Source organism: Papilio machaon, chromosome 7 (assembly GCF_912999745.1).
Source record: "Papilio machaon chromosome 7, ilPapMach1.1, whole genome shotgun sequence".
In the NCBI taxonomy this organism is placed as follows: domain Eukaryota; kingdom Metazoa; phylum Arthropoda; class Insecta; order Lepidoptera; family Papilionidae; genus Papilio; species Papilio machaon.
In genome coordinates, this window is record NC_059992.1 from 3,080,744 (window position 1) to 3,105,897 (window position 25,154).

At 31.7% G+C, this 25,154-nt stretch overlaps 2 protein-coding genes across 3 annotated transcripts; one reads left to right on the plus strand and one right to left on the minus strand.

The window, feature by feature from the left end:
- Positions 1–397: 397 nt before the first annotated feature.
- Positions 398–7,265, minus strand: LOC106714043 (DNA repair endonuclease XPF). The gene is made up of 15 exons (XM_045678561.1): positions 7,091–7,265; positions 6,864–7,016; positions 6,611–6,791; positions 6,311–6,423; positions 5,912–6,077; positions 5,575–5,711; positions 5,125–5,279; positions 4,418–4,863; positions 3,991–4,302; positions 3,634–3,730; positions 3,210–3,328; positions 2,643–2,816; positions 2,033–2,173; positions 1,146–1,340; positions 398–574 (listed from the first exon to the last, which is right to left on the minus strand). Exons 1-15 carry the CDS (start codon positions 7,216–7,218, stop codon positions 413–415), a joined length of 2,679 nt encoding a protein of 892 aa, XP_045534517.1. The 5' UTR covers positions 7,219–7,265; the 3' UTR covers positions 398–412.
- A 599-nt stretch (positions 7,266–7,864) lies between these two features.
- LOC106714044 (hrp65 protein) lies at positions 7,865–24,520 on the plus strand. Of its 2 annotated transcripts, XR_006756158.1 has the most exons (12): positions 7,865–8,264; positions 8,617–9,003; positions 9,180–9,380; positions 9,619–9,840; positions 9,920–10,221; positions 10,311–10,419; positions 10,509–10,663; positions 11,001–11,223; positions 11,663–11,728; positions 23,560–23,603; positions 23,774–23,833; positions 24,312–24,520. XR_006756158.1 is itself a non-coding variant. In XM_045678759.1 (10 exons), the coding sequence occupies exons 1-10, from the start codon at positions 8,082–8,084 to the stop codon at positions 15,016–15,018; spliced, it is 1,974 nt and encodes a 657-aa protein (XP_045534715.1). In that variant the 5' UTR covers positions 7,865–8,081; the 3' UTR covers positions 15,019–15,632. The 2 variants fall into 2 exon arrangements, 1 of the variants encoding a protein (XP_045534715.1); XM_045678759.1 differs by lacking the exons at positions 23,560–23,603; positions 23,774–23,833; positions 24,312–24,520 and adding an exon at positions 14,893–15,632.
- The last annotated feature ends 634 nt before the right edge of the window (positions 24,521–25,154 follow it).

Genomic DNA, 25,154 nt, shown 5'->3' on the forward strand with positions numbered 1-25,154 from the left:
AATTATTGTAAATTTTTTTCAAAATTATAATTGATTTCTTATAGTTATAATTGATCAATTGAATCAAATGATTAATTTTACATTCAAATAATATTTTATTTTGTAATTATTTAAATTGACTCTGATATGCGATGTTAATTATCTTTTTGTGCTATTACTTTGGCAGCCTCTAAAAAAAAGGTAAGCTGATATTTTAAAAGTTCCAAAAAAACTTTTAATAGTGACAAAACCTTTTAGAAAACTTTGAATAAACTTGTCGATTGATTCTTGGTAAAAAAATGTTTTAAATTGCTTCATTGTTTTAGGTCCTTGGCGGTAATTTTTCTTTAATCCTTATTATGTAAAGACTCAAGAGTTAAATGTCTGTTAATTTATGGAATAAAAAAGAAAACTACAATAATACACTTGCGTTTTATTTCGGTTCTAATTTTTTACTCTTGAATAATTTTCCTGCAAACTTTTTCTTGCCGTATGGTTTCTCTTCTTTACTTTTATCGGACTTTGGTTTCACATGTAATATAGAATATAATAAATCTGCTTCCGCTTTATTTTCAACTATCTCTGTTATTTGCTCCTGAAAATAAAAAATAAAATCTTATAATTTTTTTTTCTTACAATTTAGGAAGCATATTATCTCTTTATTATTATTATTATTTATTTATTTACAATACAATAAAAACCTAAAATAGAACTATGTCCCACAAAATTATACAAAATAATTTGACTGTGGGATCAAAAAATTTAATTTAAATTTAAATTGATATAAAATAAAATTAGGTAAGTATGATAATTAAAATTAAAATAAATTTAATTTAAATTTAAATTAATATAAAATAAAATTAGATAAGTATGATAATTAAAATTAAAATAAATTTAAAGAAAGTATAATGAAATCAGTAATGAAAAGAAGTTATGGCAATGAATGTAATAAATATTTTTTGAGCTTTTTTTTAAATTTCCCTTTGATACTTTCATCCGTAATGACTGCAGGTAAACTATTAAATATATACGGTAGACGATTTTTAACAAACTTAATTTATTTTTATAATATAAAAAGATTACTTCCTTCCTTCTGCCTTCTAAAACCGATCAGTTATTTATTTTTATATTATAAATAGATTTTCAAATTAAATAAATCCACTTACCTTTGTAAGTGTAATCAGATGGTCCAAAGATTGTCCCCTGTTCATGATTCTGGTAATATTCTTAGAAGTAACTCCGGGAAGTTTTTGTACAAAGTCGTGTACCAGTATGTTATATCGTTCGTACCACATGTCATCTGCTGTGTTCTCACTGCTCAGAGCCATAGCCTCATCTATGTTGGGATTCTTTCTGCCTTGCTATATAAAAGTGAAAATTCTAAATTTAATGGAAATCATAAAAAGCGACGATTATTGATTTATTTGTTAAGACAAATACTTAGTTTTTCATTGCCGCTAAAGTGATACTAAAACATACTGTCATCCCTCGCTTTTTTTTAGAACTAGAGATACAAAATGTTTTTGTAATAGTTGTTTGAACAGTGGAAATCCAGAACAATATCAAATTAAATACTATTTTTTTTTATAGTACAAGGTGGTAAGCGAGCAAGCGGCCACATGAATTCGCCGAAATGGCGAAGCGAGCGCTACCCATAGACATCCGCAATTGCAGATGCGTTGCCTACCCTCTATCGACGAAGGAGGAGACGCACAAAAAGAGAATATTTAACCTTCCTGCTCCATTAAATCCACCTCCCCTTCCCATCCTTTCCTTATAAGAGGGGAAGGGGAAGAGGACTAAAATTAGGCCTCCGGTACCACAGTCATCAGACTGTACGCGGAATTGCTTCCACTTGATGCCTGTCTTCTGTGTGGTCGTGGTATTTCACCGAGCGAGCCGGACAATTTGTACAACGGATGTTGTAGGCATCTACCACTATTAAAACTAGAATGACGAGACGTCTTAGTTACAGTTTTATAGGTAAACGTGTATGTATCCCTTGTTTCAAAAAAATCTCCGTAAGTATTTGTATTTATACATACAATCTAACCTTGAGTTCATAGAACAATTCAGCAGTAGCATAGGGACTTGGGGACCAGACGAGCTTCAGTCGGGGGAAGTGTATGGTGAGAAGCTGCAGCTTCTGCTGTATCTCCGCGCCTGACAGATCAGTGGACACCACGAAACTACCCTGACCATATCATAATATATTTAATTTAATAATAACAGTAGAAATTGGATAGAAATTTGCACATGCTAATACTGATTAACAGCACAAAGGCATAAAAAATCAAACTTTTTATCAAATTTTACGTGTCTGCCAATTTTTATATTAAAAAGTATGCGGGTTTGTTTGACTGTTTTGAGTCATTTGAATATGGATTTCAGCTTTGGTTTTGTCCATATTTAATTTGATGACTAATTTTGTAAAACACGCTTGATCTATGTAACATCAGATGTATAAAAAATGTTAGTAAAATTGTTTACAAAATATATAGTGGATGTTTCGAACCCATCGCCCCAATAGGAAAAAAATCCCATTTGGCTTATTGATCGGTAGGCTGATCGGCCCAACGGGAAACATTGGTTTTTTTTTCTATTTCATTCAACATTATATATATTACATACGTGCATTTACGAATGTTTCTCTCGTAACGTACTTGTAAGTGGAAAGGTTTCTTCTGATCGAACTCAATGAGCAGTATGGGGCGGCTGTAGTTGCGACACATTTGAGTGCACTGAGTGTACAGACGGCCAGAGTTCAGAGACCCGATCAGGTCAGATATGGACTTGCGCTCCACACATATGTCCGGAGTCAATATGTAGTCACCTATCTATAAACATTATATTTCAAACATCACCTCTCTTATTAATTCTATTAAAACTCGTTGATCTAGGTTAAATTATTCTACCTTTTCGTTTTAAGAAAAAATTTTTTTTAGAAAATCCTTAAAATGTATAGTATCACCGTTTCGTTGTTACACAAAAAAATCTTAATTGCATGGAATGTGTAATTTTTTTTTAAATCTAGATATCATACTAGTATTATAAATGCGAATGATAAGATGGATGGATGGATGTTTGTTTGACGAAATTTGGAAAAATTGTAGAACATATTCTGGAAGAACACATAGGCTACTTATTACATTTTTTTAATTCCACGCGGACGGAGTTACAAGCGACAGCTAGTATAAATATATTATTTAAATCTTGTACATATAACTTACAGTTATTGTGACAGGTTCTATATTGATACCTTTCTTATGCAACAAGGAAGGAAGATCTGAGCGAAACTCTCTCATGTCCACTATGACTAACGGTTTTTCTTTATTCAGAGTTTGTCCACCTTTAAATTAAATTTACAAGTTTAATAAATAAATTTAGCAGAAGAAACTTTCGTATTTAAATCGATTTATCTGTTTAACCTAGCCATTAACAAATAGATTTAAAATCAATTATTTTTACAGTTAATAAAATTGGCGTGTAATATCGAAAAATTAAAAAAAAATCCATCCTCATTTTTTTAAATTCCTGTCTGTCTGACGGCAAGTCCACGTAATCTCCTAAACGGCTAAACAGATTTTGACGGTAAGGTAAATGTTGATGTGATTTTTTTTTCAAGTCGCAGGCGACCTCTTGTCTTTATATTACCTGCTTTTCGAGTATCTATAACATTTTCTTCTGATTCAACATTAAGGTTAAAGTATTCATCAGTTTTTCCATCTTGATATGAAGGTATCACCATAACCTGAAGAAAATTAAGTTATTTTTTTTATGTAAATAAACTTTTTAAGTAAACATGAAAAGCTTACTTAAGTATGAGTTTGGAGGTACACCGGTAGAGGTAGGCCTAGGAAGAGATAGATAGATTGCGTGAAAGATGACATGATCAAGAAGGGGGTGACAATGGAGATGACGGTAGACAGATTGATTTGTAGGACGGAAACCTGGTTCACTGACCCTACGTAGGTGGGACAAGGTCAAGGAGATGATGAAAAGCTTACTTACACCTTTAGTTTCAATAAGGAGTTCAAACGCCTGTTTTTCCCTTTTCAATGATGTCAGATATGCTTGTTCCTCAACTGTTTTATCATGAATAATAAAATAAACCTTCGCCTTTGGTTCTTCAGCTTTCTTTCTGCATTCAAACAATTCTATTTGTCGTACAGCGGACATGTCGCTGTGATACAAAATTATATATTCAGGCCGTAATGTTTCCAATGTTACCCCCAGAGAAAATACATTGCCGTTTTGTTTGAATGTTTGAATGCATATCAAAGGTTTTTCAGTTTCGATTTGTGTTAGGTTTAAATCGTCCAACTGTAAAATAAGACCAAAATGGAAACTTGAAAACACAAATTAAAAAACTGTTTTCATATTTTAAAAAAAGTTGTGCCAAATCCCAATATAAAAGTACCATATTGTTGAAACATACCTGTGATAATGGTTCAAAAATACTTTCTTCAGCAGATTTTTCCACCTTAACAGGTAACTGACTCAATGTTAGCACATAGTTTGATTTTATTGTCTCATCACTATTACATTCATCATCTCCATTATTCTTTTCATCATCTACAGCAGCTGAACTGCTATTTGGTTTAACCTCCGTTTTCACTGGCAAAGAATTCTTTGCATTGTTATATTTAGAACAAACTGTATTTATTGTTAAATCTCTTCTGAATGCTGTATACAATAAATATTTATTTGGTCCCATTAAGAGATAGTTATTTAATTGACAGCATGTCTTATTATCTTGGCAAAGGATTAACACTTTAGTACTATATAATTTTCCTTTTCCTTTTTTCTTTACTTCTTCGGGTATTTCTTGGGTTAGTAGATCACTTAAACATTTCCATTTTGGACAATGTTCTGGATCAAATTCTAAAATAAATGTAAAAAAATAAACTATAATACCCCAAATTATGGCTACTTTGTTTATGTAGAAAATTACTTAACTAGAAGACATTAATATCCTATGAAAGAATATCAACTATTTTTCCAGTTTCACCATCAGAATTCACCATTAACTTTGTAAATTAGACAATAATCAAATTCTAATAGCCTTTTTCTATCTTAAGACACTAACATTGACACTAAACAGTTATTGGGCATTTATAATACTTCATTACATTATAGAATTACCATTTCTACTATTATAAACTCTTCCTCTTGCGGCTCCAAATAGTTGGTCAGCTGAATCAAGTAGTATCCATCCAGAGTTAACTTTAGCATACTCCGGAGTCCTATACTTACTGACTAGAGCATAAAACGAAACTGGATCATCATGTATCAAGTTGCTAAAAAGAGAATTAATTAATATTCTTCTTACCGTTGGTTTACAGTGATGAGACATAGAGTCCTCACTCTCATTCTTTCTATGAAATCTGAGATGTTTTGTATGGATAATTTGTAAGTGGAAGCTAATTTATTACATAATATTAAGCAGATGTTTTAATTTTTTTAAATAGTAATATTAGTTACTATGTTGTAATTGTAACATATTTAAGAGATGGATTCTTTTAACTCGTATTTAAGTTTTGTAGCTTTAAATTTTATTATATGGAAAAAGGTTAAACAAATTTATTTACCCACATAATCATGCTTCTTAATACTTTTAAATCTTGTATATACTCCTTTGTTCTGGTGCTAAGTTGATGCCAAATACAGTCAAGTTGTGATTGTAGTATTTTATGAAACTTTTTTGTTATACAATTTTCCATTGTTATTTCCTTAGAAGGAGGATAATATGTATTGTTACATATATACAAATATATAAAGTTTATAATTATATAAATTTATTAAATATTAGAATTACTTTACTAATTGCAGAAAATTTAACATTTGTTATGACTTATCACTCTTATATTCTCTTTTATAGTAGACGGAATTAAACCAGATAGAAAAAATCGTAAATTAAATATATATTTACCTGCATATCAAGTGTCCTGTTAATACTTTTCAATTGTTTAACAGTGTAATTCATTATGTCTAAGAGGCACATTTGAATTTGAGCTGCCTTCGCAGAGAGAGGTATTTGTATCTCTACAACTTCAGCCTGTCTACTTTTAAGGCTTTTTATTATTACACCATGAAATCTGCCAGTTAGAAAAATTAAACATTAAAAACTACATTATAAACAACAAATACATTTTGAAATTTATATTTTATACCTTAAAGAACACAAGTTTTTTTAGTGTCAGAATATTTTACTGAAGTTCATCAAAATTTGCCAATTCTGTCAGCTTAGGACTTTTTAAATTAACTATTTATGGTGATATGGTGGAGGAATAAAAATACTAAAAGAAGAAGTTGAATATAAATCCCTCACCTTGGCCATAGGAACAGTTCTGTTACAAAGAGAGCTCTCATAACTTTTTCAACTTGACTGTATCCAAATGTAAATGATATTGGTGAGTTAGAGAATGCTTTTATAAACCCTGTCTGTAATATTAAAATTACATCTCATACTAAACAATAAAAATTACATTAAATAATTTTTTAGTCCTAAAATTAAATTTAGAATTTAAAAACATTACCGTCTTATCAGTTGCATAAACTTATTAAAGCCACTAAATGATAGTAAAAATTTATATTAGAATATCCTATTTTACACTGAATTTTTACTTACTTTGTTTTTTTGTCTGTACAATCTAAGCACAAATGCCTCCTGACATGATTCTAAAACTGTATGTGCTCTTAATACAATAATACCAGTGATGTGATTAACAGGTACTCTATTCTTTAATAAATCAACCACCAAGATTCGAGTGGAAACAAAAAACACTCCTCCTTCTAAGTATGTCTTTTCTCTAAAAAATAAACAGATTTAAGACTTTGACCATATTAAATAAACAAATGAATTTAATTTTAATACATTTTACCTTTCAGCACCAATATTTGGAAGTGAAGGTAGATTGAATTGTGTTGTGAATAACTTCTCTTCATCATCACTGCTGTTTAGAACTAAAACTAAATTACCAGGATCATTGTAAACCCAGATAATGTTGGCTAAAACTTTATCATAATTTATCCCTCTGTAAATAAAGCAGTATTTATTACATATGAATGTTATTCGTAATTAAACAATGAACACAAAAATAAAAATTACTTTGCCATGATTAGTAAAGCATCCTTTTCTTGAACATCGATAAAAATTTGTTTCTCAAAAGGCAGCAATGGATATTTAGTTTCCACGTCTATATCTAAAGTTTGATCTTCATCATTAGGAGTGTCCATGTTTACTTATACTTCTATGAGAGATTTTTAACTACAAGTTTCCCAAATTTTCGAACTTTCTTATTTTTATAATTTATTATAAATTAAATCTTAATGTTGTTTAGTATTTACCCACAACCCATATATTTATTTAATTTATAGCTTAGGTAGTTTATTATATTATTAAGGCTTTCATAAAACCGTACCTATAAACCTAGCTTATGAGTTTGACATTGACAGTGTCAATCAAGCATCAAGTCAAGCATAGACGTCGGTATATTCGTTTTAGAATTAAAACTCTTTATTAGATAGTGATTGCTTTGATCGTCAATTCATAAAGTTCGGTTTTTATAATTTCACACGTCCGTGGTCGAGGGCGAGTTTCAACAATTTTGTCTACCGACGACATTAGTGAAGTTTGCTATCCTTCGTATCGAGTGTGTCATACATTACATTATTTAGAACTTACATTTTGGAAGAAACGAGGAATACAAGGGGCAAATGAAAATCATCTTCCAGAATCAGGAGCAGGAGTGTACGTTTTTACCATGTGTAAAAAATAAGCTTTTAAATTACATGGTTGTAATTTAGTGGGTTGATTTGTTTTGTTGCGTGTAATGGAACCACTAGAAAAAGGACGTAAACTGACTTCCTCTTCCTTACTAAAGCGTCCGGTCTAGTTTGTCCGCCATTTTGAGTCTTGTTACTTTTCTTTTGCGGAGACGCGCATACGTGTAGTGCGGCTTTCAGTATTTCCCTGATATAGGTACTTTTATTGAAAACGTTCCTGTGCCGTAAATGTTTTTACATATTGTGTAGTTTATTGTAATTCACAATTTTTATTGTTTTATTTTCGTGATTGAAATAGTACGGAACATTTTACTATGCAAATGCAAGGGATGAATCAATTTGGAAATAGAGGATACGGCGGACCACCGCAGCCGCAGCGTCAAGGTGGTCGCCGAGGAAATAATCGCGGAGGTTTCCGTAATTCTAGATTTGAGCACAACAATCAAAATCAAAGAAATCATAATCATGGACAAGGAGGTCAACGACCTAATAATGAAGTAAGTAAATTTGACATATTTCTCAGTTTTAATGCATTTTTATTTTCGTGCAGTGCTACTAAAAATCAGCTATTGGAATATGATAATATTGAGATATTAAAGTTGCTACTATTACAATACAAACTTTTCCCGTTAGAACGCTGACCGCCATTTTGTGTAACGCAGGCACGCCGTTATGTTATTAAAGTAAAAATGTTCTACATGCAAATTTCTAAGTTTTTTATGTAGGAAATATCTTATATAAAATTGAAATGTGTGTGACATTTTGTACTGTGTGCTAAAATATATAAGTTTTGAATGTATTTTTTTAATTATGCTTAATGTAAACTATATTTTTGTATGTTAATTTTAGCCAGTGAAACAAGTAGTGTCTGATAAGCAATCTCCCCCAACACCACAGCAGCAGAAGGAGAAACCTATCGAGGAGGTGCAGCAGGCACCAGCGGCTGCTTCCACACCAGCACCACCTCAGATACAGCAACAAAACAACAGACCACAACAACAAAGCCAGAGGCCACAGCAAAACCAGCGTGGGCCTCAACAAGGCCCGCAACAGAACCAGCGCCCACAGAATCAACAACAACCACAACAATCACCACAACAACAGCCTCAACAACAGCAACAACAACAGCAGCAGCAAAAATTAAACCAGTCCAAATCCCAGGATGATGTTGACAAGTCTATTGGGAGTGAAAAAAATACACAAGGACCTAGTCCTAACCAGAACCAATTCCAAAAGGTTTGTTTTCCTTTTCTCTTTACTTTATACATTTATATTCAATAATTTCCAAAATGGCTTTTGCAATGAAGGATTTTTAAAAAGCTTGTAGTTTAGATTTACTGCTTCATTGATATGGTCATGAAGGGTTTCTCTTAAGTTTAGAAGTTACTTAACAAGTATATAACCATTTTTAGAACATCAATGGAAACTTTGGTGGGGGAAACAAATCAGGTGGAACATGGAGTCAAGGTGGTCCCAACAACAGGCAGAATCAGAACCAGAATCAAAACCAAAAGCAGTTTGGCCCCAAGCAGCAAGGTGTTGGTGGTGGCCCAGCTCGCAATCAGCGCCACAGCATGAGGGGCCAGCAGGATGGGAAGACAGTACAGCGTGAGGTATGATATAAAGGTTGTCTTATATCTTGGCAGATTAAAACATACAAGTCACAGCAAAAATTTTGGTGTAGTGTGTCATAAAGGGCTGGATATGAGGGAACTGTGTGGCATGTGGCGTCCTTGAGTTGCCTAGATATTTGAAATGATCTATACCAACATTATAACTTAAAGAATTTTGATGCAGTTAGGCTTGAAATTACTTTTTAAATCATATGTGACATTGTCTTATATTTTACAGGATCATTTCTTGTTAAACAAACTCAAAGAGCTTGTTGGACCTTTGATAGATTTGCCTCAAATTGACCAAACAGAACTTAAATTCAATGGTAGAAGCAGACTTTACATTGGAAATCTAACATCTGATGTAACTGAAGAGGAAATTATGAATTTGTTTGGGCAGTTTGGTGAAGCTGCAGAATTGTTTCTTAACAAAGAAAAGAACTTTGGATTTATTAAAATGGTAAGCCTATTGAAATCATTCACATGGGAATGATATTTTCTGGTAGTTTCAAAGAACTAATGTCATTTTATCTTTTTAGGACTACAGGGTTAATGCAGAAAAGGCAAAAAGGGAGCTTGATGGTAAAATGAGGAATGGCCGTTCTCTGAGAGTGAGATTTGCCCCACATAATTGTGCTGTCAGAGTTAAAAATTTGCCTCCATTTGTGTCAAATGAACTTCTCTTTAAAGCCTTTGAAATATTTGGAAAAATCGAAAGGGCTTATGTTAGGGTTGATGAAAGAGGAAAAACTTTAGGAGAGGGAGTTGTGGAGTTTGCTCGTAAACCTAGTGCTTTATCTGCAATTAGGAATTGTACTGAGAAGTGCTTCTTTTTAACATCGTAAGTTTATTGATAAATTAAATTTAACATCTTTAAAGCAGATATTATTTCAAATACCTCTTCAAAATACATAATTTGTTATTTAACAGGTCCCTGCGCCCGGTTATTGTTGAAAGTTATGAGGAACCGGATGAGTTTGATGGTTACCCAGAAAAGAATTTACCCAAGAAACATCCAGAATTTCTTCGTGCTCGTGAGGTAAATTTAACAACAATTGAATATTAACTTTGGGTTTTCGCATTTGTAATTTTTGTGCCATTCCTAAAAATTTCTTTCCAATATTAAAGATGGGACCTCGTTTCTCTGAGCCGAACAGCTTTGAACATGAATATGGGACCAGATGGAAGCAATTGCATGAACTACACCGTCAGAAAGAGGAAGCTCTCAAAAAGGAGTTGGCAGCCGAAGAAGAGAAGCTTGAAGCTCAAATGGAATATGCCAAGTAAGTGTAAAAAAAATATAAATGTGATAAATAGGTTTACATCTCAATCTCAAATATTAATGTCTTTAACTTTTAAGACATGATAGATGTTGTAAAACAGGGATCCCCAAACTATTTTGGACAAGTGACCCCTTTTCCAAAATGAATTGTTACCTCAGACCCCCATGGTCAAATTACCTACTTTTAAGATCAATTATTATTATTATTATTATTTTTCATTCTGACTTAGGTCAATAGAAAAAGACGGAGTAAGAATTAGGAATGCTTTAAGTTGTATATCGACCCCTTTGTGAATCCCTGTTGTGTCTTATGCCTGTGATGTGGGTGTTTGTTGTAGATACGAGCACGAGACGGAGCTGCTGCGCGAGCAGCTGCGCCAGCGCGAGCAGGACCGCGAGCGACAGAAGCGCAGCTGGGAGATGGCGGAGCGCGCGGCGGAGGAGCGGCGCGAGGCGGAGCGCGCGCAGCTGCTGCGCCAGGAGGAGGAGCTCTCGCAGCGCATGCGTCTGCAGGACGACGAGCTGCGTCGCCGCCAGCAGGAGAACACGCTCTTTGTACAGGTCTGCTAATTCTCTGCTCTTTGTACATTTTGTGTGTCCCAATTAAGATTTGTTATGTTGTAATGTTTCATAATGTGTTAGTGTGGGTCATGAGATGCTTCAACCCTTTCATGCTCAAGGGAAATATATTTTCTCTTCTACAAAAATCGTTATCGATTGTTCAATTATTATTTAATCGATATTTTTTTTACTGAATGTCAAAGTGAAATGTATGTCTAAATCAGGAAATGTGTTTCTGAATGAATAAAAAAAAGAACTGATCTAAGCTATTGTAGCTAAAATATTGTGTTGTATTGGCATATTTAGTCTTGGAAATCTTATGTTCTTGTAAGGGTTAACCTATTAAGACAGCAGTGACTGGGTTCCAGGATTTTTTTTTTTCAAAAGCTAGTAATTTTTGTGTAATATGTGATGTTTTAATATTTCTCCTTGTCTACAGGCACAAAGATTGAATTCAATGTTGGACAGACAAGAACAGGGGATGTTTGATCAGCAGCAGCCAATGGTAAGTCTTTTTACATGTTTTACTTTGACATAAAGTATAGCAGGAACATCTGCACACTGTTTACGAGGTTATTTGATGAACTTAACATTTTGAAATGAACTAGGAACAATCTTAATTATACTTATTTCTATAGATATAACTTTTAGGTTTAATTCTATAAAAATACGACATATTCTACATTATGCTATGTATATCACATTAATTGACGTGAAATATTTATTTAATAATTTTTGCTGAGAACAAATATTATATTATACATTGCCAATGAAGTTATGAATAAAAATTATTATGATTATAGGTGAAATATAATGAAAATTTTCGTCTATGATGTAGACTCGACATATTTAACAAAATACTAAATAAAGACAGCTAAAATATCTAAGGATATTTGAGAATGTATTATGATCTGTTAGCTATGTTTCCATCAATTCATTATGGTTCCATTGCATATTTGCCACAAACTAAGTTCTATATTTCAAATTTAACCCCCAAGGAAGGAAGTATTTATATCTTATTCACTTTAAAGTTAGGTCGGTATAAATTTAGATATTATCTACTGGATTTAGGAAATCATACGTAATATAAAACGGTTTCTAGAACTCTATCATGAACTGTGCATCCAAATGAATAATGGTAGAACCATTATTGTTTTTCTTTATTGTTATCTAACAAGGGTTATAATTTACTTAATTAATTTTCGCGGACGACAGTTTATATACAGTCACCATAAATAATAGTTACAGAAAAGGTTATCCACTCCTGGATTCAAGTACAATTTAGTTAGTTGGTCGTGTGACCAAATTTAAAGCTAGCAGTCTGCATTCGGTAGTCCCTATTTACTTATTATTATTGGAATTTTTTTAAATAAGTACTTTTTATCGACCTCGTTTAACTTTTTTGCGCACTTGCTTATTTAGGATAAGTAATGTGTGACGTAATATAATTTCATCATCTGTGTCTAAAACAATAGGGAAAGTCAACAGGATAGACGTTTTATTTACCTGTTAAAACATGTTATTCCGTGATCTCAGTTTGAACACTTTATTCAACACTACAAATCGTTGACATATTATTATTTTAATAAAACTATGCAATAAATGTGTGAAGTAAAATTACATTTTGAAATTGACATACTGGAGGTCTAGCGGAAACTTGTTTGAAATCCGTAACGATAATCTTTCGAATATTTTATAGGTCGGAAAATTTAATGAAAAAGTAAATTTTATGCGAATACAGGATATTGCTAAACAAACATTAAAAAAAAAACTTATTTTTACGGTTTAACACATCTTTGTTCGTTGTACGTTAAATATGATTCGAAACCTTATTCACCAATAAATTTTGTGAGACCACATATTTGACTACCCCCGATACCCAGTCGCCAGAATTTCAACGAAATGAAGTTCGTGCTCGAAAGTTTCTTAGTTACATTTACGCCCAATAAGCGCTCGAAAAATTTCATAAAAATACTATCGATGTCGAATACTTCTAATATGATACGAATACTATCAAATTATGGTTGTATATTTTGTTAAAAAAAATACATTGTGTGGATGATAATTTAGGAAAAGTATAGTTTGTTGCAGGACATTAATAGAAAAATTATTGTGCTATCTTCCGATACCACTAGTTACTAAGGCAATCTTTAACATTGATATTATAAACATTTATTTAAATGTTACAATTATGTCTTTATAAAATTACGATATTGTTTTATTTTTATTGACGGATTATGCCTTATTTTAATGTATTTAATGAAAACAAGTTTTATCCTATTATTCATAGCTACGACCATTTTAACAGTTTGTGACAGAAACTGTCACATTTTAAGGCTATTAACTCATTCATGAACTATGAAATTATTCGTAATGACGTTAGTATGCTTGACATGCTCCATTTTTAGGTAAACGTGTGTTCATATAAAAAGCCTTACCCTTACCTTTCACCTACCCTTTAGCCATAAAATACGTACATACTACAAGCTAAACTATCACTCACTAGATTATAATATCTATGCGTTGAACATCGCTATCGCCATCGCTATATAAAAATGGAAAATGTTCTATAGGACAATCTATAAACCGTACCTTGTATTTTTGTTAAGTTTTAAGGAATTTATAGATATATGTTATGTGATATAGTGTGCTGTAACAAGGGTTTTAACTTAAAGGGCTATCTGAGACATTGTTTTATTGCTTAAAATAACGTACTCGTTGGAAATTAGGTAAAAATTATGAAAATGAGGATTCAAGATTTTTTATTTTTCTTTAAAACTTCATTGGGCTCAACTGAGCACGCCAAACCTAATATTATAATACGTGGTTAGTTTGTATCGACTAGTGTTTTCGTCCGTCACATTACTACTGTATAAAATTGGATGGTTCTCAATTCGACGATTTTTTACCATAACCTACAAAATAATATGTTTTTAAATAGGTTATTTTGTATATTTTTTTAATATGTGGAATTGATTCAACTCCTGTGGTGAAATCTTATGACATGGAGTGGTGAAATGATTGATTGCTTTGGAGTTTCGTGTATTTTTCAGACATAAAAATTCCTTCGTTATAGTATTCGAAAATATTCGAAATTTCGAAAATATGTTTCAGATTTTTAACCGTAACTTGCATTGGATAAATAAGCCTAAAAATAACAAGAATCAATTACCAGAATTATTTCATTTGTCGATCAGTAGAAATTCGGATGCCTGATAGATTTGGATGGAGTAGATGGTCTATCAAGCCGTTAGTGCAGTGCAAATAAATAGGAAACCTAAATACTAATAAATTTACCTCATAGCAGTACGGCTTTGTAGTAGTTTTAGCTGTTGCATAAGAGGTCAAATATTGTATTGGTGTGTAAGTTGAAGTTTTGACTTTTCTACATTTCCTCTGATTGAGTCTTTTCCTTTCTATTTGCCTCTTTTTTCACAGGTTTGATTTTAAGCTCCATGATAATGACTTAATAAAATCAGAATAAGTAGTTATTATAATGGCATTCATTAAGGGACGACAATAATGAGTGAAAATCAGATTTACCGTCTCAGATAGCCCCATGTTGTCATACACCTTCTGTTGTTCATCATTGTATCACTTTTAGTCATAAGAATTATATTTTTGGTGAGAAAAAGAAACATTGGCCACATTTATGATTGCCCACTTTAGGAAGGAGGCTTCAGAGAGCAGTACGACATGCCGCGCGGGGGCTATGACGACATGCCGCCACAGACCCGCGGTTGGGACGGGCCGCGCCATATGGATGATTACCCTAACAAACGCCGTCGATTCTAACTGCTTTCTTACTACGTGACGGAACAAAATACGTCACATTTGACTGCATAAGCAGCCTGAAATCCCGTGTCTTAACCATTCGGTTTGTCGCGAATATAAATTTAAGATTATTATATTTTATTAGACCTAATCAGCAGATATTCTCTTCTGTGAAATAGTACTTCGCTTTTGCATATTTCGCAACATTTGTACAAGGTGATTACCGAACCGAGTGCACACATTCAAGGCAAGTCGAAAGCGCTTACAACTTGCCCATACGATTTCACTGTTATTTTTACCCCACTGACTCAAAAGGGTAATGTTTTTAATAATTTTAATGTTTAATAATATATAATTTTTATTGTCAAGAAGTTACAAGTAAACGTTTTAAGCGGTTTTGTGTAAACTTATTTATTCTTTAGTAAAGCCGATTTCGCTCACACTCAAACCTACCCTACCTTAGTAAGGTCGGCTAAGGTAAAATCTCAAGCTCAGGCATTGTCACTGTAATATGTGTTCAAACACAGAAAAATTGAATGTTAGTAGTGCACTTAGGCGGTATGTAGTTTAATTATTCGAATTGTAAGAAAACAGCTAATATTACAAACTTTAATATTACTTTAATTATTATTTGCAGTATGATAAGTTATAAGATAATTTGATAGTTCTAAAAAAAATAATTTATCTTTTGCCTAACCTACTTAAACGTGGGGAAATGTTCAAGATAATTATGATACCTAAAAATGTTTCTCTCTTAACGTTGCATTAGGAAATTGTAATTTTCGTTAAGTCCATAGAAATTACTATTTAAATAGTTACAAAAATTCATTACAATAGAAAATTCCAAATTATATTTAATTTATAGGCATCTTATCTTTGTTGTGAAACTATAAGTTCTCTTTCATGAAAGACAATTTACCTTAAATTATAAAATAAAATGTAAACTGATTTATAGCAATTAACAGTATTCTTCACAAATAAGGTTTAATAAAGCCTTTGAATTTAATCAAATTATTAATTTTTTTAACAATATAAAATTATTTATCGAAGCAAAAAAAGTTATTTATTAAAACTTTATCATCTGATTCGATCAGCAAAGAAATACTAGATTTTCTAATATGGTCACATAATTTGCGCAACTTTTCTGTTTTCACTTTACTCAATGAAACAGAAGAGGATTTTAATTTTAGTATTATCGTAAATAAGTTACGATATAAAGTGAAAATAATTTTATTTAATGATTCCCCTCTTGCATGTTGTCTGCAACATTACATAATACAGTAATGTCATGAGGAAGCTAAAATGCAAACACCATCGATTCAGCTGCTCGGGACTGATTTCTCACATACATAGAGACGTAACAAATATTTTTAATGGCGACAAATCAAAGACTACTATGTAGGTTATTATTTTAATAAAATAAAAAGTGTAAACAGTATGTGACACTTTTAAAATACATTTTTATCCTTGAAATATTAGCTACGTCGCTGTGATGTAAAAATGTCCAGGAGAAAGCTACTATGTGTTAAATTAATATTGTCAAACACCGAAATGCTATTCAGAACTTGTGAATTTCTTATCAATAAATGCACTTGAGTATTTCTTTGTAATTAGTTTACAAGTTATGAATTGGTTTCGAAGTTTGCTGCGTAGTTATTGAAATCGATGAAATTTAGCAACGTGTGATTATTGTAATGTCTGAAGAATTTTCATAAATAAATGTTTTAGATCTAAGGCTCTAATACTTCGATTCATTTATAAACTATACCTATACACCATTCGCCTTTATTAACTTACTGGGTAAATCAATATTTCATTAAAATTACGTTAACAATATTGAATTTTATACATTGAACTAATTTTTTTTATTCTTCAATTTTCTTTAATTTTGTCAGTTCAAGTTAGTAAGTAATCTTAATATACAGGTTCGGATCTAGAACACAAAAAAGGTCGTGTGCATTCTCTAACATTGTGGAAGACAAAAAAGATTTGGGAAATTCCATCGTGCTCAGAATGGTTAGAACCGCGCCTTCATTCTTATGCCTTTCAAATAATTAGTGCGAAGAGAAATTCAGCTCAAAACAAAAGATGTAATACATTTTGAAAAAAAAAAATTCTATTTATTACCCTTATCAAAGTTAAGTAAGTACATTGTCTATCTCAACATTTTTTACTTTTTATTTTCATGTAAAGCGGCCTTTGTATAATAACTACGTGACATGTTCGATGGTTGTAAAGACAAAAACTGCTAAATAGATACAGAAGTATACAGAGAGTAGTTTTAGAGAAGTTAGTTTTTTTACAATCCATCCTACACTATTACCAGACTTACAATTGTGATAGTGAATAATTCAGCAGGTAGTGTAATTTTAAGTGCTAATCGACAATGAGACCTGGGAGGGGCAAGAGGCTAAGGGGCTTAAGAAAAAATGCGAAGATGTTTTTATCCGATGACATACATCTTTATTATGCACTGCATGCGCTGATCATTTTAAAACATCTTGTAAAACTTATTTTAAAATTCACTACTATGCAACAATAATATGCAGTCGAACATGGATAAGCGAGGGGTATTGCCCGATCCCAACTTTTTAAGCCTCTAAAACATCTATAAGAGAGAAATAGAAATCTCTAGATGTTTAGAAGTATTAAAAGTAAAAATAAAAATCTATCATTAATTCTAATATGTCCTCTATCTAAAATTAAAATACTATAGAGTACATCGATTGTTTATTTTCTGCATATTTTCTATATAATTAATTAAATATCTATTAGTGATAATGTCCATTTCTGTACCTCTTCATAAGCAACAAACTCGTGTTATAGAGAAACCTCCATAAGCGAGAATGATGTGTCTCCTTGAACTCTCGTTTATCCAGGTTATTGTATATATTTTTTCTACTTCAGTGTCATTACATCAGAAAGTAGGTTATGTTTTTATTCTAAATCTTGTAAGGATATATTTTTTTATCTAATGGTCTCTTCCTATACATCTATATAATAATTTTCTAGCATTTCATGCATTCTTTTTTATACTTGATTTTGATATTCTAGATATACTAGGAATCATTGTTTCTCATACTTTTTGGTGTACTACACAGATTAGAAAGAAAGGAATTCATAACGTCCCATTATAAAACGTCCCATTTTAAACTTCACCAGAAAAATCTCTCTTTATTACGGTATGCTTCCCACTGCTCAATTTTTTTTAGCGACCAGACTAGAAGCAGTATTTTTTGAAGTAATATTTATATGAAATTTCCATTTCCTCAGCACTTAGCAAACAGTGTACTATCATTATACACTTCTGCTTTATATCTCTTTATCTAGATGCTAGAGCGATGTTTTTATTTAATTATTTTGGACCAAAATGCCTAAATTAAAGGTTCAGGTAAGTGCATTTTAATGTCTACTAGCAAATGTTTGACTGATTGATCAAATCTGATTGCATTTCATGTGTATGAATTTTGTTTTCTTACTACTCGTAAAGATTGGGAATGATCGAAGAAAATATGGATAGAGTGTGTGAAAGAGGACATGTGTAAAAAGAGTGAATTTAGGTTTGACTGCTGATGAACATTGTGTGGAAGAGATGTGCATACTGCCGACCCTCCGTAGATAAAAGGACAAAAATATAATGATGATGTTTTGCCACGTGTTTTTTTAAGTTGAGAGTTTGGTATTTGCGGAAACTTTGAGTGATACAATAGTATGAACATTTTTCTTACTAATAATGACAAGAGAAGATATTTGATACGTTTGTTTAAATGTGACAACTATATTATTGGCCGTGTTTTCTACCTTTCTTTTAGTGAAGAATCGTTTTGGCTCCACTTCATGTTATTTGTCCTTAGCAAAATTGAACTCAGATTCGATAAAAGAAACTAAGCTATGTCAAGACTTTCTGCTGTTTAGTTCGGGTTTTGATAGGATAGCGGACTTAATCCAGCAAGTGGAGGAAAAAAGGGCAACACCAGAGCAAACCATTCTCAACTCTTCATGGGCTAAACACAAGAAAAGACATCATCAAACATTTTGATAAACTTGTCTGATCGATCTACTTTTTCGCAAGGTGTACAGGATTTATGCATTATATCGTTGAAGTGAATAAGAAACGCAGTTGGCCCCGACTGAAGTCTTAAAGATTCGGTTCTACAGTAATAATACATCGGACGAACGGCAAGAATCAAGGTATTTGTGGTAAGTTCTTAAGGTGCTAACACAGGATGAGCAATTACCTTAATTACTGCTATAACTATAAAACGCATTCGATGAAAAAAAAGTAGACGTACAACTTCAAATAATTCAGCTTTTCCGTCCGTTTCAAGTTCGTTAGCAATAATTATTTTCTCCAACAAGAATTGTGCTGATTTGTTTGAGTTATAAATATAACTTACAATTGGTTTATTTAAGATTCACGAGGTTATGTTTTTACTATTGTTATATGCATTTCACTATGGTCTAGAAATTTTGAAGCCAGAGTAGTGCCTGTGTTAGCACAAAAACTACGGATTAAGCTGGCTTATAAAATTACTAATATATATATTTTGACTTATAAAATTTATTTACGAAAAATCTATTCAAGTTTGCAAATGTGGTCAACTCACCTCACCTACATTGAATTACAGGAGTTTGAACTGCATACTTTTAATTATTCTAAAACGCACAATATGAAAATCTTGTTGACATCCAGATCTGTATTTCTACTAATAAGACGCGAATTAATTATTTAATGACATCTTTATATGACTTTCCTTGCAGGTTTTGTTCTACAATGATAAACCCGTCTTAATCTAGAGGAGTTTGCGTAGATTATATACTTCCGACTCGCGCGATCTTAACAAAAAAATTACCTTTTGAGTAAATTGAGTTTCTAATGACTTGTTTTTAATGTTCTCCGTTTCATGAATGATGAAGAAAAGAAATGACCACAGATTTGTAGACCCTCGAAACTTTGCAAAAAAGACTCCAGTAACTTCATGACCACGGTCATCTGTGACTTCTATTTTAAGGTTCCCAATCGTTTGTCCGCCCTCATTATATAAAAAATCTTGTGTCTTGTAAAAAAGTGGCGCCTAGTGACTACTTGCGCAGTCTGACTGTCGGCTGTCGTTTTACCTTCACCACCCAGTATTTTCTTATTATCTTGAATATGCACTATGCAAACAAGAAGAGGGCACACATACTTTTTTACCTCTTTTTTATAAGATTATCCAGACAAACTTGATTTTCAAAAGTTTCTATTTGGCTTTCCTTGTACTGCCGTGAGCAGATATATTTAACATATTAATTGACATGGTATTGATGGTACGCTCTCATCAAACTCCGTTTCCTTTTTCTTGTTGTGATACACGTACGAATCCAGTAACATTTTTACTTTATTTTACTTAATAATGGTACTATATACCAGATATTTTCAATTTCGCCACCAATGTTTCTTTCAGGATCATTTTTTTCTCAGAAGTATTTCTCGAGTAGTAAATGTTTATGAATATTGCTTGAAGAAATTTTTACCACTCTACCACGACACTTTTTTAATATTTGGGAAATACGAAGATTCAAGAAAGAAGACATGAGTTGATCTCCCGTGCTGGGAGGAAAATGTCTAGGTGGGTACTGTCGCAGAACTACTGCTTTTCAGTTCTGAGGGTTAGGAAAAGTAATATAATAACTAGCTCAAGAAACAAGCTAATTGTATAAACAACGGTTTAACCAAGTTTTAAAAGAAAACGTGATCAATAGTCATGCCGCGGACAAATTTTAACATTTCGCAGACTTTTCTAGTGGACGCAATACAAAACAGTTTTGTTACGAAACTACGCATTTTAGGCGTCCGGAAAAGTAAATGCCAACTAAGTTTATTTATTTATTAAAATTTTTTCGAATATCAACGAAGCGTTTTAATTTTTTTGGCGGTTAAAATTTTTGCCTTAGGCCCATTTAGACAGAGTTTCTCGTACGTTTCGGCATGAGAAATTGTACGCGATTATCCCAAGCAGTAATCGCCATCGTAATAAAATGTTACAGACAAGAACTAAATTCTGACCTAAAAATAACAAATTTCTTTATTGAAATAAAAATCAAAGTACAATGTAATAGAGTACCCTGATTCAATAAATATAGTTGATCTTATCTCATGAGCCTACTTGTAGGACGAATTGGTTTGAAACGTTTTGAGTGCGCGATTTGTCATCGGAGTTCAATGATTACTAGGAATGCTTACATTTACACAATCAATATCCCATCGAGGCAAATATTGCAAAAGTAGAAGAGTAAAAGGGTAAATGTTTAGACGAGGATTTTTTTTAATATACCTTCGACAATCGCATCTTTGAGGCAGGGTATTATCTCCGTCACAATGGGCCTTAATTAATAAAGTGAGCTTTGATTTTGCAAAAAGTGAAAGGCGAATTGATTGTAGAAAAATAAAAAGATAAACCTAGGATACAATCCTAGGTTATACCTATGGTGTCGTCGGGAGGTTCGTTCTTGTGTGATAAAAAAAATAGCGCCCAAGTTAAATTATGTTGTCAGTAAACTTAAGAAAAATTTAATAAGTTATATAATAAAACGTAAATTTATTCAAGGAAAGAACTTTGTAGGAGGAGGTTAATACTTTATATTGTATTTAACAGCTAATGTATTTTTAATTTTACAGGTATGTTAAACGCCTTCTATGGAATAGTCGAAAGGATTTAATTTGTTACAATCTCCACTTTCCAATACTTATGACGTTAATTAATTTATACAATTACTTCAATTTCTGTAACTTTTGCTGTTGAACCGTCCGTTTACCACGTGAGACCTGAAAAGAGGGGATGGTTTCGGAATATAATCACGGAATATCATGAGAGGGGGGGGGAACATAATGATCTCACGTGTGTTTTCACGTATATTTATTTTACGTTTACACATATTGCCAACGGGGGTAAGGGGTTAAAATTGGTTAAATAACATCACGTGATTAATGGACGAACCCTTACCGTGAATTTCACCTGTCGTGACACGTGTATAAGAACATAATTGACATCTCTGTTTTTTTCGAATAGAATAAGAGAGATGGCAACATTGTTATTTAGGATACACGTATTACGACACTGGAAACTCACTGATACTTAGCCCGAACAGCATTTAACGTGGCCCGTTTGCAGCAAACAGCACGTCACCTTTACTACTGCTTCATCGCTTTAAATATGAACGATCATCTGTATTTGTAAGTTATAATCTACACGTTTAAAGGTAGATTTTTTAATTTAAATAACTACATGGGTTATTTACTCACGAACTGCATGCCCGCGGCATTGAAACCCTAATCTTAATTACTCTAGGATAATCTACAAATACAAAAGGTAGATAAAACATAAGACAATAATTGAAGATTAATGAAGAAATTACAAAGTCTCAGTCAAAAGCTTTGCCAACCAATTGAGAGCTTTAACAATTATTAGATTCTCATCTGAATTAATTAATGATAAGTCTGCGTTGGGCTATAATATCAGCATTTCTCCAAGAAATTGGTAATTTAGAAGAAAAATATTAGTTAATTAATATTTTTATCTTAAACTTTTCTGAGCAATAACTTTGTACAGTGGCCTGTTCTAGGAATGTTTTCGTCTAAAGTGGTAATCCTATGAGTCGTGGACGCTTTGAAATAAAGGTTGATAAATGTAACAAGAGCTTAATCTATCCATACTGCAACAGTTGGGGGTACACAGTGCATTCTGACAGTTGTTTGTTTAATTGAAACAGCTGAATATTTGTAGAAAGGAAGCGGATATTAGTTTGTTCTAAGGAACAAAATCATTTTTTCATAATTGGACTAGCACAAGCGCAGGCCACTGTATGTTTTAGGTAATGACACCTGGAAACCTTGTTAAATGCGTATTTTTGAAAGCCCAATTTGCATTTGCTATATTTAAATTAATCTACAAAACAAATATTTCTACATCTACCTAAAAATCTGTTATCGCTGAATTTGTTATTTATTATATTTTGCAAACAAAAAGATTACCTTTTACATTATATTTTATGAATTAAATGAGAAAAATATTGACTTCAAAAATTCCTATCATGTTAAATAATAGACATGTTCTTTTTTGAGAGATATTATTTAATTTAAATAGTTTTCTATTAATATTTAGTGCGTAGGTAGTTATTTTTGAAGTTAAGTTTAAATATGGTTAAAGATTGGTGGAGCAGACGTCTCCGATATTTTTGGGTCACTTTAAAATATTGGTAAATTAAAAACATCCGACTTAAATGTTTTCTCTGCGTTGTTAAAAACTTTTGTATTTGCTTACCTATATCTATTGTTGGTTTAGTTGTTGCGATTTGTTATTGTTTCATGTTGATTCCAATATAAAAGTTAAATGAATTTGAAACTTCAATAACTTTTTACTTTGAATGCTAGCAGAGTATAAAATTAATACTTATTAACACGTTTAGTGCCACTTTTTCACATTATTGAAGTGAAAGTGTGGAGAAAGATGGTGGCATTTAATGTGTTAATCATGCCAAGTTGGCTTTATTCATTAAAAATTGACATAAACGTTATGTTTACAGGTATCGGTGTTTAGCTAAGAGAGACCCGTCTTCATCCTCTACAGGTAATTGCATCTTTGTATACTTCATCTTGTGTTGCCCTAGTAAAAAAAAAACAAAAAAAAAATGTGTTTCATAGATTTAAATTACTATATTAATTTGTCATATTTAAATATGCGTGTAAAATACTTTTCTATCATGTAATAAAACCTATAAAATAATCTGTTTGTTCTAGGTGGATGTATCGCTTGTAGCGATTGTCGTATGTCGTACCCGAAGTAATTATTTAGGCAAGGTACGATATGATAACACTGAATTATTCTAATTTTTAATAATTTCGTATAATGATGAACTCAATACATTTTGTCTTCTTTTCCCGACGGATGCAATAATGACGCATAATCTACAATTTCTGAAAATACTTCAATATGATCTTCAAAGTCTAATTGTCTAATTTGTATTCACTGTTTAACATATACTACTGCTCTACATTACAAATGGAAAAAAATCTATGCATTTTGCTTCACATCTCATCTAAGATACAGGATACAAATTTGTCCTAAAAAGAAACTGTATACTTAATTTATTTAATAGCAAATATTTCTGTGTTGAAGATGCTATTATAAATTACGAGGGGTAATTGTAGATTTTGAGGAAACACGTACGCATTTGTTAATTAAAAAATAACCTTTGATGTTCATATTGAGGTTAAGTTATTTAAAAATAATTATGTTGAATATATAAAACATAGTAAAGCTGTAATTTTTTTGCAGAGGCTGTCGGAGTGATCGCCGCAGTTGGGAACGTTCATACGCTTGATTTTAAATTAATAATTATCGACTTTGTAATTACATAAAGAACTTATATTCAAGAAAAATATCTTGAAAAGTGGTGTATGTTATAACGTGACTTGATTACAATGTCGAAACATGTACAAAAACATGTTATAAAAATAAGATTTGTAAAAGTGTTAAGGCAGTAAGAACTATTAGTTAGTGGATATACATTGTTTTTGAAATTACTATCTCATAGAAGGAACTTTTAAAAAAACACTTTAAATGTCTGATAATGTTTGTGTAAAAATAAGTATAAAATTTCGCTTATAAATTAATGTTACATTTATAAATGTCCATGATTATAGTAATAATGCTTTTTTTATCATACTACAATTTTAAGAAACACTTTCTGTAATATAAAAATAACCTAATAATTATATCAAGAATTATGTATATATTTTACTATTAATTATTGCCTTAAAAAAATTCACGTCTAATATTTTTAATTATAAACAGGGTTCAAATTAAATTGTTTATCATTTCAGTTGTTACAGCCGTAGTTAATTACATACTTGGTGGCAGATTGAGTTATGTTTTTATTGGTGAGTTTATTTATGCTTTTTATTTTATAGATAATCTTACTAAAATTAAATTAGCGTATTTAAATATATTCAGTGATTGTACATACATACCAAGTCTATCCGATTTCCCGTGGGTTTCCACTGCTGAAATAACCATACAAAAACATTGTTTTCTCTCTTAATCTCTTTGAATTGTACAGGTCATAGATATTATAACTTATAGATGTTTAATCCGGAGCGCAAAAGTGAAAGTAAAAGA

Coding starts and splice junctions, on each gene's coding strand:
- LOC106714044 (XM_045678759.1), top strand. CDS start 8,082: ATGCAAATGCAAGGGATGAATCAATTTGGAAATAGAGGATACGGCGGA. Junction 10,222..10,310: donor AAGTGCTTCTTTTTAACATC/GTAAGTTTATTG, acceptor GTTATTTAACAG/GTCCCTGCGCCCGGTTATTG. Junction 10,420..10,508: donor AATTTCTTCGTGCTCGTGAG/GTAAATTTAACA, acceptor CCAATATTAAAG/ATGGGACCTCGTTTCTCTGA.
- LOC106714043 (XM_045678561.1), bottom strand. CDS start 7,218: ATGGACACTCCTAATGATGAAGATCAAACTTTAGATATAGACGTGGAA. Junction 3,329..3,633: donor TATAGATACTCGAAAAGCAG/GTAATATAAAGA, acceptor TTTAATTTAAAG/GTGGACAAACTCTGAATAAA. Junction 2,174..2,642: donor AGAAACCTTTCCACTTACAA/GTACGTTACGAG, acceptor TGATATGGTCAG/GGTAGTTTCGTGGTGTCCAC.